General features: G+C 41.1%; 1 protein-coding gene across 4 annotated transcripts in view; it reads left to right on the top strand.

The window, feature by feature from the left end:
* The window catches only part of CKLF (chemokine like factor), a 29,953-nt gene that overhangs the window by 8,123 nt on the left and 9,768 nt on the right, over nt 1-12,062 (top strand). For 2 of the 4 annotated variants that reach the window (XM_070451199.1, XM_070451197.1), the window contains 3 exons: nt 3,962-4,120; nt 8,646-8,741; nt 11,878-12,057. In XM_070451199.1, coding sequence (XP_070307300.1) covers nt 3,962-4,120; nt 8,646-8,741; nt 11,878-11,994 — 372 coding nt within the window. In that variant the 3' untranslated portion in view covers nt 11,995-12,057. Of the gene's footprint in view, nt 1-3,961; nt 4,121-8,645; nt 8,742-11,877; nt 12,058-12,062 lie in introns of those variants that run through there. The other 2 variants (XM_070451198.1, XM_020885049.2) reach the window with 2 other exon arrangements.

The raw sequence follows: 12,062 nt of genomic DNA, 5'->3' as shown, positions 1-12,062 counted from the left end.
TTTTGAATAAAGTTTTATATGCTCTGACTAACACTTTTAAAAGTGCTTTTAAAAGTGCACCAGCAGCTATGGCGACAATAGACGGGGCTGGGTGGTTGGGGGACAGGAGGATTCCTGCAGAGGCAAGGGTAGAAAAAAAGATGATCAGTTAGAGCTACTGCAGTAATCTGGGCAAGAGATGACTGTGGCTCAGACCAGGCCTCTAGCAGAGTAGGTTATAAGAAATGGTCACATTTGGAATATATATTGAAAGTAGCCCCAACAAGATTTGCTGATGAACCAGGTGTGGTGTGAAAAAAGACAGAGGAGTCTGAGATCCCACCGAAGTTTTTGGCCTAAGCAACTGGAAGAATGGAACTGCCATCCACTGAAAGCCTGTGGGTAAAGCAGATGTAGCCAGAGAAACAGAAGTTCAATTTTGGATTTCATTGTTAGAGATGTCTATTAGACATTCAAGTGGCAATACTGAATAGGCATTTGGAACATACAAGACTGGATTGTAGGAGAGACTGGCACTGCAAAAATGTGTGCTAAGTTCCTTCAGTCATGTCCAATTCTGTGGGACCCTATGGACTGTAGCCCGCCAGGCTCCTCTGTCCATGGGATTCTCCAGGCACAAATATTACAGTGGATAGCCATATTTTCCTCCATGGGATCTTCCTGACTCAGGGATCAAACCCAAGTCTCTTGCAACTCCTGCACTGCAGGCATATTCTTTACCATTGAGCCACCAGGAAGCCACTGCAGAAATAGAGGTATTTAAAGTCATAAGACTGATGAGGTCATCAAGAGATGATTGTACAAAGAGTGGAGAAGAGGACCATGGATTGAGCCCTGGAACACTTCAACATTAAGAGGTTGGGGGGAGGAGGAAGAGCCAACAGAGGAGAATGAAAGTGAAGTCGCTGAATCATGTCCGATTCTTTGTGACCCCATGGACTGTAGCCTGCCGGGCTCCTCTGTCCATAGAATTCTCGAGACCAGAATACTGGAGTGGGAAGCCGTTCCCTTCTCCAGGGGATTTTCCTAACCCAGAGATCGAACCTAGGTCTCCTGCATTGATGGCAGATTCTTTATTGTGGCTTTTATTGAGCCACCATTCTTCTTTGGAAGAATGAGAGAGAGCAATTAGGAAAGTGAGAGGAACCAAGAGTACGGTGTCCTAGAAGCCAGATGAAAAAATTCTCAAGAGAATGATCAACAGTGACAAATAGTGATAACAGTTCAATAAGATGAGGACTGAGAATTGAACGCTGGAATCATCCTGTAAATTGTCAACAGCTCTTTGCTAAAGTAGACAGGAGCTGAGTCATGGAAGATTTGAACACCATGGTGAAGGGAGGCTCTATTCCGAAAACCATGGGGAGCCACTGAAGGGTTTTAAACAGGTGGAGAGTTGCACAGATCTTCATTTTAGAAATTTCACTATAGTATCTTTGTCATATTAGTTCAAGGAAAAGATACTGAAGAGCAGTAACTGGAGTGACTAAGTGGATTCCCAAAATGTTTAGGCATTAAGTCAGCAGGACCTGATGATTGGTCTGTTGTGGGCAGTAAGTTGGAGCAGTGATCGTAGGTTTCCAGGGCAGGTGAAAAGAGAGATGGTCGAATCACCAATTAAGATAGTGAATACAGGAGCAAGGGACAAGGTGACATCAGTTTTGCCCACGGTGAATTGAAGATTCCTGTAGGTTACTCAGATGTTCTAAATGACTGTTTATGTGTGAGATGTTAAAGATACACCTGGGATAGAGACTCAGATTTGTTGAGCGGGTTGTGGATAGAATCTAAACAAATGTCAGTATTTTAAAGTGATGCGTAAAAGGAAAGCCCACCAAGGGAGAATGGTTTCAGAGGAATAAGAACTCAAAGAGGTGACATGGGAGTCAAGAAGCAGAAAAGTAGGAAAAAGGCAAAAGCAAGTAAGTCATGGGGGTCCAGTAGCATAAGGATTGAAAGATGTTTGTTAAATTTAGTAATTCTGAAATCATTGATGATCTTGGCAAAAGCAGTCTACATAGAGAGATGAAGAAATGTTTGAAGAAATGTTCAATATTAATGAAATATTGAAAAATTAACTGAAAATGAAGGCCAGGAGACAGGAAAATTATAAGAGCTGTTAAGTATGGATTGGGCGAGAACCCAGGGTGACTGAAATCATGGGAAATGTACCCAATTCCAAGGTTACAGATGATGGGGACTGAAAAAGTGACCCTTGATTTCATAACCCATGAACTCAAGACCTTATTTGGTTCAGTAGAGTAAATGAAGTGATTTGAGATATGTTGCTGATAATAATTATATTAATTATAAAGAACAAGTTATTTAGTAAACTGGTTATATTTACTGTAAAAGAAACTGACCAATTTAGAAGTTTCAAAGTAAGCTACTTTTACACTAATAAAGTAACTGATAGACTTATGAATAAGTAGCCTATATAGATCCAAGGTTAAAAAGAGAATGTGGATGCTGACAGACTGATCATAAAAATCTAATCAGCAAAGACTCCTGCCAAAACCATTTTCCAAGTCCACAGAGACTTTGGATAAAGCTGTATCTCCTGTAAGAACATCACAGCATCAACAGACTCTCAGGGACCTACCAGCTTATTTTTTCCTTTAAGTCACTTATCAGTTCTCTTTTCTATATCTTCATTTGGAAATGAGGAAATTAGATTAGATTAATTATCTTGGGTTTTTTTTTTCACTTAAATTTTTGTTCATTCTGATTGCATTATGTTTACATAAGAGAAAATGTGTTAAAAAGTGATGTACCAGAATTGGGTTTTTTGTTTTTTTTCTTTTTCCTTTTCTTCTCCACAGGGTTCTTCAGAGAATTGTTTTTCTCTGACACTTTGTTTTAAACTTTCCTTCCCAGTATTTTTCTTTTTAAAAAATTAATTTTTATTTATTTTTGACTGTGCTGGGTCTTCATCGCCACATGGGCTTTCCTCTAGTTTCAGCAAGCAGGGGCTGCTATCCAGTTGCGGTGCACAAGCTTCTCCTTGTGGCAGCTTCTCTCGTTGCGGAGAACAGGCTCTAGAGCTTGTGGGCTTCAGAAGCTGTAGCACGTGGGCTCAGCAGCTGTGGCTCCTGGGCTCTAGAGCACAGGCTCAATAACTGTGGTGCTCAGGCTTAGCTGCTCCATAGCATGTGGACCCTCTCAGACAAGGGATCGAGCCTGTGTCTTCTGCATTGGCAGATGGATTCTTCACCACTTAGCCACCACAGAAGCACCCCCAATGTTTTTCATGGCAACATTCTAAGTTTAACTTTGACAGTAGATTCCAGATTTTTGTTACACGTTAAGGAGTGATGAGGAAAATAAGGAATTATAACAGCCAGCACACAGGCTTTTTTTGAGAAGCATTATAGGGAGAAGTAGAAAATGGGAATTTCTATGGGGAGCAGATGAAAGGAAGGGGCGTGTACGTTTTAAGAGAAGGTAACTTAGAGACTTCCCTGGTAGTCCAGTGGCTAAGGCTCCATGCTCCTAATGCAGGTGACCCAGGTTCGATCCCTGGTCAGGGAACTAGGTCCCACATGCAGCAAGTAAGACTTAGCACAGCCAAATAAATAAATAAATATTATTTTAAAAGAGAGAGAGAAGATAACTTAGATATGTTGATAAGATGATGAGGAAAGGAGCTAGTGGAGGAGAGATTGAAGGTATGAGAGGGAAAGGGAGCTATTTAGTGGGAAAAGATAAAGGGAATGGATGTGGGAAGTGATGGTATTAGGTATACAAGTGGAGAAATTAATTAAACAAAACAGAAAGGGATACCTAGTTCTCTAAAATGAAAAGTGAAGTCGACATCTGTACATTTTAGTCTGCCTCTTTTAGATGTGTGTGTGTGTGTATATAAAGAAGAAAACCATTTATTTTGTCATTTTAGAATTGATCATTTTTACAGCTTAAACTTGTTCAATAATCACTGAAGAGATCTTTTTTTTTCCTCTAGGCACTAGTTGTGACATCTATGACCCTTTTCATCCTAGCACAAGCGCCAGAGCCGTACATTGTTGTCACTGGATTTGAAGCCACTGCTACTTTCTTTTTCATAGTTTTATATATATTCAGACTTGATCAATTAATTAGCTGTTTATTTTGGCCTTTACTTGTAAGTGTTCAGTTTCATTGTTGACTACTTTTCCCTGCCATAAAGATACATTTTAATAAACTCTGTTGTTTAGTTTTCGTAAACCTTTAAGGAATCTCTAACAGGCTTAGGAAGGAGGAACTCTATCCACTGCTATTGTGCTCTGGGGAGATCCTCAGGGAACCGGAGCAACCGTTGAGCATGGATTCTCCTCGGAGCTCCATCTATCGGTAGATATGGCTGATGTTTCTGTTAGGGAAATTGACTTAGGGGTAGATCATCAAAATAAATTTAAATTTAAGATCATGGCCAAATAAAATCATAGAACATTCTTAATCCTTACCTCCCTTTAAAGTTCATGTTGATATGACCTCAAAATTAGGGAACAGAGATGGAGCCAGATACACAAGTATCTACATCTTACATATCCCTGATCACTAAATGGAAAATCAAAATAATTTAGAGGCTGAATAAAGCACAATGTTATCTTACTTTAAAATGTCTGTCACCATTGATGCTAAATAATTTTTAACTCATCTTGTAGAACCTTATTCAGTAGCATACGGACTTTACCTGTCATACTCACAGCTTTAGGAATAGCTGCCCAGTGGAGCACCCAAATGGTCCAGAAACTCTTGAAATAGGCAAGCTGAAGATATTAGCTAAGATTCTTGGCCTGTCAGCCTAGACCATAAGCTGGTTCTAGGAAAACCAGAGCAACTTCACTGCTCCTCTTTCAAGTCTTAGCCCCAGAATCCTGTTTCCTTAGGTCTCCTTTCTGAGACCCCTGCTGCCTTTCCACCCTTTGGCTGGACTGGTAGTTGCACTGGTCTCATCCTTATGGGTTCCAGAGCACTCATATCCAAGCTGACTAACCCTGTATTAGGGGACTTGCCTGGTGGCTCAGCAGGCAAAGAATCCTCCTGCAATGCAGGTGACCCAAGATCCCTGGGTCGGGAAGATCCCCTGGAGTAGGAAATGGCAACCCACTCCAGTATTCTTGCCTGGAAAATCCAATGGACAGAGGAGCCTGGCGGGCTTCCGTCCATGGGATCACAGGGAGTTGGACATGAGCAACTAACACTTCACTCCAACCTGTATTAAGGAGAGAGGACTTTAGAGCTATTCTCAAACCATAAACATGCCTTAAGGTGGCACCTTCTGGAACCACTTTTGAAGGCCAATGATGAGCATTTCAGGCTAATCACAAGCTGAGAAAGTCCCCAAAGTGGAGAGCTGGGGGAAGGATAGGATCTCTGTGGCATCTCTCCAAACTCCTCCTTGTGCTCCACTGTGGAGCTGGAGCTGACTACAGCAAGGCTGGACAGGAGATGACAAAACCTTCCTTAGGTGGTCCTGTCACATCGTTTAGCGGCAGAAAGGACTCAGCTAAGTTATCCCAAAGAGATGATGAACATAGTTCACATCCTGTTCATCTTACACCCTAAAAGTTATATAGTGCTCTTCACACTCTGCTTTTCCAAGGTTAATAAAACTTAACACATTTTAGCATTTATTTTTTCCCCCAAACTGTAATAATTCTCTGGAGCTTCTTCCATGTTCCAGTAATAAACTTGGAAAATAAATTTCACAGAATACACAGGGGAGCGTGGCCCATGTGCAGCATACTGAAAAGTAGTCTCCAAATCTCTGAGACTCACCCTGGGCTGATACTGTACTCTAAGAAATGATGCTATCTGGTCAACTCAGTTATCACACTGTCATGAAACCCAGACTCCTCTCTGCTCTTGAGCCCATGAAATCATTTATTCCGCAAATATTAAGTATCTGCTAATCCCAGGTTCTATACTAGGCCCTTTGAGAAAACAAAGCACAAATCTTGTAACTGACAGACTTTCCATATAGCCAGGAAGCAAGATTGATGAACAATTCAGTATAATATTAATAGGTGCTCCCTGGATGGTGTGGAGGTTCCTAGGAGGAGAAGGAAACCAAATCATAATAGGCTTGCCTGAGGAAAACTATGCCTGAGTTGAGGGCTGGAGGATGAAAAGTAGTCAGCTGACTGATAACAGGGCTGAGGGTTCTCCCAGTACAGGGAACAGTGTGTGTGTGAGGGGTTCTAGGTGGAGAAAAAGCTGGACCCTCAAGGACCTGCAGGAGTTCTGAGTGGCCACGAAGCAGAGAGGGGGCAAGAGTAGAGGTTTGAGTGGCAGGAGGTCAGAGCATGCAAGAATTTGAGTGCCCTGGGTTTTAACCCAAAAGCCACTGGAAGCTATGGGAGGTTTTTAAGTAGAGTGACACAATTAGCTTATATTTGAGGAGATCGCTGGTGGCAATGTCAATAATGGCTTGAAGAGGGACAAACCAGAGGTGGGTCTCATAGACCCCTTAAAAGTCTGTTATCATAATCCAGATATGAAAACGAGAAAGGCCTAAATCAAGGTTAAAACTGTACCTGGAGAGAAAGAGTGTTGATGAAAACTGATAGGATCGGGTAACAGAAAAATCAAGGGGAGCTGCCATTTAAAGAACCGTCTTAAGAGGGTAACAAGACAGGAAGTTTAGGAGGAAGAATAGGTTTATTCGAGGGGAGAGGTGGATAATGAGTCCGACTTGAGAAATTGAAGGTTTTAGTGCCTTATGGGACATTCAGATGGAAATATTCAGGTCTGAGGCTTAGGAGAGAAGTTAGAGCTACAACTTTGGGGGAATTATCACCTCATGATGGGAAAATGGCTCTGAGGGAGAGTAAAGCTAGATGAAGGTAAGACTGGGAAATATCAACATCTGGCATGAAAAGGAGGAGTGAGTGGACAGGAGAAGGACCCAAGGGAGACCCGTGTCCCAGAAGTCAAGAGAGGAGAGCATTTCGAGAAGAAAGGAGAGGTGACTAATGTTAAAAGTAAGGAGAGAAAGCCCAGAAAAAATTTATACATATATATTCACTGTATTAATAGAGGCCCCGGTGTGGACTAGTGACAGTAAAGTGGTGGGAATAATTAGACTGAGCAGGTAAGGAGACGGCTGTGGGCAGAGGGACAGCACTGAGTTGAAGAAACCTGGCCAGGAACCAAAGAGGGTAATGAACAGAGTGAGGTCCCTGCGGAGTGGCAGACAGGAGCGAGGTCGGAGCACAACTGGGGACAATGCCTGTAACATAAGTGAAGGACACCAAGGTGGCAGAAGACTCCAATTAACCTGTCAATACTTCTATCAATATCAATACTCCTATCAATATCCTGTCTTCACTGATCAGGAAAGGGCTTGGTCACCTGCACAACAGATCTGTGATGCATGTCATTGTCCCAGAGGTGTAGAACCTAACACAGTTCATAAAGCAGGTGTCCTCTGACTGGTCCCCTCAAATGCTCCAGCGACAGAAAACACACACAGTGAGGCAACCCAGGTTTTTGTGGTGATATGTAAGAACAGGCTCAAAATTTCTATGAAACCTCCATTTTTGTAATTAAATTTATAGTCTACTCCATGGCATACTGATGTTTGGTTTTTAATAGACAAACAAGGCTTGAAACCACTATTAAGGACCACTGATATTCTGGGGCAGATGCATGCTTCCCTCCCCCCTGCCCCTAGCCGTTATTCTCTACCCTTCCTAGAACACCATCTTTATCTGAAGCCATTTATATACACTTATTCAGATTACTACCAGGAGGCCAGCTATCTTTCTGGAGCAGAGGTGTGGTCTGTTGCCTTGAAACAGCAAAATACCCAGCAGAAAGGAGGACTAACCTAGGACAGCTAGTCTCAATATCTCCTGCAGACGAGGACTTTTTTCCTGCCTAAGTGTATCATCTACTCTTGCCCTGTCCCCATTGAATCTCTTCCTGTTTTCTTTGTAATAACTACTTTTCTAAGTTACCAGGGTTTGGAAGATTTCTATGTTAATAATTCCTTCCTGCTACAGTTATCTGCTAATATACATAAACTATTCCAGAATAAAGATGACTTACCTTTTCCACAGTATACATCCATTCCAAATGTAAGTTGCACCTCTTAAAGCCACAGTTCAGAAATGCTTCATTTCAAGAAATTATTACATGAATGAGCTACATCATCAGAAATTATTGCATAAGTGGCCAGCTGTTGCATACAGATGTGTGGGAGCTTTTTTTTTCCCAAAAAAAATTAAGTTTATCCCACTCAAAGTTTTATTAATTGCATTTGGAGTAACATTATAAAGTTGTTTTATGGTGTAGACCACTCCACACTTATTAAAACTGAGCATTCTGACTTCTACTTTAAACCTTCCACATAAGACATACCCAGTCCTAACCAGATGAGTTCTCTCTCCAACTACCTTTCAACAAAAAACAAATAAGCCCTAATAAGGAATTAATGATTGGTGTGTCATACATTAAGAGACCCATTAGACATCATTGTAGACCAAATACAATATACATGTCATTTTACAATAGCAGTTTGACTTCCTAAAACTAAGTTATTTATTTAAACTAAATAAATTTGTTTTTAAAAAAAATGGAATTTTCAAAATCTTTAGGGAGCAGATTCATTCTCTTGGTGATCTTCATGCAATGCTGATCTTTCTATTCTGTGTTTTCAGGATATTATCAACTCAGTGGTAACAGCAGTATTCATGATAGTTGTATCTGTGTTGGCACTGATCCCAGAAACCACAACATACACAGTCCTTGGAGGGGTAAGTGGAGGTTCTTTCCAGTTTCTCCCTTCAGGTTCGATCAGAATTCAAATTTACTTGAAAAATAGATAGAGGAACAGAAAACTAGATGGTTTTCATCCTTGAGGCTCCTATCCCAGTACACAGTATCTAGTGACTTAATATTTTTGTGCATGAACACATGCCCTGATTAATGTGAAGGAATATGATTTCACACTAAATTTGAAGTTAACCAAATAAAGAGGTTCCTCTGTATTTCTCACAGATATATAGGGTTAGGAATCAGTTACAATACTAAGCTCTCAGAAACCTGATATGAAGCAAAAATAACAAATGGTGGATGAATTTCATAGCTATCCCTTTTCAAGAAAATTATACATCCCGCTTGTTAAGGAGAGACATACAATTCTGAGCTCAGTTATTTCTTGTCCAGATACTGCTACAGATGGAATAAACATGTGTCATGTAAGGGAATGGGTGGTAGGAAGACTTGTAACAAAAGGATTATTTTGAACACTGCTTGAAGAAAAGCTAATCAGTTTGATTTGGAAGGCAAGCCAAAACAAACCAAGAGTCAAGTAATTTAGTTACAGTTTCATCTGATATTCTTCTGAGATTTCTTAGAGGGGGTTCAAAATCATGACTTTTCTAGGTTCCAATTTAGAGAAGTGAATTAGAAAGTTCTTAAATAAATCTCCCTCCAACTTCCTTATCTTTTCTTAGTATGGGCCACTTGGGAGAAGTGGCCACATACGTCAGAATCCAGTCCATGTAGTCAAAGCTATGATTTTTTCAGTAGTCATGCACAGATGTGAGAATTGGACCACTAAGAAGGCTGAGTGCCAAAGAACTGATGCTTTCAAACTGTAGTGCTGGAGAAGACTCTTGAAAATCCCTTGGACTGCAAGGAGATCAAACCAGTTAATCCTAAAGGAAATCAACCCTGAATACACATTGGAAGGAATGATGCCGAAGCTGAATCTCCAATACTTTGACCACCTGATGTGAAGAGCCGTCTCACTAGAAAAGACCCTGATGCTGGGAAAGATTGAAGGCAGGGGGAGAAGGTGATGACAAAGGATAAGATCGTTGGATGGCATCACCAACTCAATGGACATAAGTTTGAGCAAACTCCAGGAGATGGTGAAGGACAGGGAAGCCTGGCGTGCTGCAGTCCATAGCGTTCCAAAGAGTTGGACACGACTTAATGACTGAACAACAGCAAAGATTTTTCCACTTCACTAGGCCCAAAGCAATTTCATGAGGGATGAGAATTACCCTAGAAATGAGATAGTGCTGCAACAGCAATTTCTGCTAGCTATCTTTAAAGATTATTTTATCCCTCTACTAGGGAGAAAGAAGGAGGAGGCACAGAATTTACTTTCATTTCCTCATTAACTCATTGATTCATTTTTTAAGTGCACTTTGGTAGGTGCTGACAAAGTATAGAACCGTAAGCCACAGGTGGCTGAGCACTGGAAATGTGGCTGGTCTGAACTGAGATGAGTTGCACATGTAAAATACACATTGGATTTCAAAGACTTACTACTCCCTCCAAAGAATGTAGAATATTTCACTTATAATTCTATTATATTGTTGGTATGTTGAAATTATATTATTTTGGATATATCAGGCTGCTGCTGCTGCTAAGTCGCATCAGTTGTGTCTGACTCTGTGCGACCCCATAGATGGCAGCCCACCAGGCTCCTCTGTCCCTGGGATTCTCCAGGCAAGAATACTAGAGTGGGTTGCCATTTCCTTCTCCTATATCAGGCTAAATAAAGTATATTATTGAAATTAATTTCACTTGTTTCTTCTTTACTTTTTAATGTGGAAATTGGAAATTTTTAGATCAATCATGTGGTTTACATTGGTAACTCGTATTTCTTTTGGATGGCTCTGAACTAGAATGTGACCCCTATCCTCAAGTTGCTTAAAGCCTAATACAGGAGACAAAAGTGCAAACAGCTGTATTTAAGTTGTTAATGGAGTACTATGGAGCACAAGCAAAAGGAAGCAACTACCTCTGTCTGGCAGGCTTCTCAGGTGGCTCAGTGATAAAGAATTCACCTGCCAATGCAGGAGACTCGAGTTCCATCCTTGGGTCAGGAAGATCCCCTGGAGAAGGAATGGCAACTTATTCCATTATTCTTCCCTGGAAAATTCCATAGACAAAAGAACCCAGTGGGTTATAGTCCATGGGTTCGCTAAAGAGTCAGACACGACATAGCAACTAAACAACAACAGGATCTCTCTCTGGCAGTGGAATCATAGTTTGCCAGGAATAAAGGGGAAGAAAGACAGATGCTTACTGGCAGAGAAACCAGCAGCATGCTCAGTAGCAGAGTCATGAAAGCATCTGTAATAAGTGTTGGGTTGGTCAAACAGTTGATTCAGGTTTTCCAGTGACATCTTATGGGAGAACCCAAATGACTTTTTTGGGCAATCAAATACTTAGCATGATCAGAATCTAGGAAGCTGTGTTTGAGATTCAGGATAGGAAAGGGACAGAATCTGAAGCCAGACCTCCTGGGCAGTTGGATGGAGCTGGTGATAGCACTGACATCCCTCTCTCCAGCCCGGTTCTCAAATAGCCATCAGAGAACCTAAAGACCATGTACCAGTTAATTCCCTTTACTCAGTTTTTCCTGAGGCTTATTTAGAATCTCACCCCTTATGTGGATGTGGCCTAGCCTTGGAGAGCTCACTTTGGATCATCTCCTCACTCCAGTTCTCCAAAGTTCTTATCACAGCTTAACTCTTGAGCTGATGTTAACCCTGACTTTTTATCTGGTACAGTTGCAGTAGAAAAATGGAACAGTTGAACATTGGGTATAGAAATGTTTATTAGTAACTAAATATTATCAGTAGGGCTTTAAACAGTAATATCGGGGAACAGGAGATCCAGACAAGTATTTGCTTCAGAGCCCACACCACTTCAGTATTGGTTTCTGCTCACTTAAATGATCTTGCCCTTTCTCTAGGAAGGTACTGGGAAAACTTGAGAATGCAAATAAAATGATCTCTGAAATCTCTTCCCATTCTAGTATTAGATGACAGCATAGGGAACTCTTAACAGGAGAGGAAGCTGGCAGGCAGACCACTTAAAACCTGTGTGACCGTGGCCATCAGCAGTGACACTGTGTCTTTGTTTCAGGTGTTTGGACTCGTGGCCTCAGTGTTCTCTATTGCCGATGGGGCACTTATTTACCGGAAGCTGCTGTTTAATCCAAGTGGTCCTTATCAGAAAACTGATGCTCATGACAAACTATGAGTTTTGTAAATTTACATTCTTTTTAGTCGATGCTAAGTATTAAACATATCTCTTTTTCTAACACATAC

Source organism: Odocoileus virginianus, chromosome 20 (genome assembly GCF_023699985.2).
Source record: "Odocoileus virginianus isolate 20LAN1187 ecotype Illinois chromosome 20, Ovbor_1.2, whole genome shotgun sequence".
Taxonomy (NCBI): Eukaryota; Metazoa; Chordata; class Mammalia; order Artiodactyla; family Cervidae; genus Odocoileus; species Odocoileus virginianus.
The sequence above is the reverse complement of the archived record's forward strand: the minus strand, read 5'-3'. Positions and strand labels throughout refer to the sequence as shown.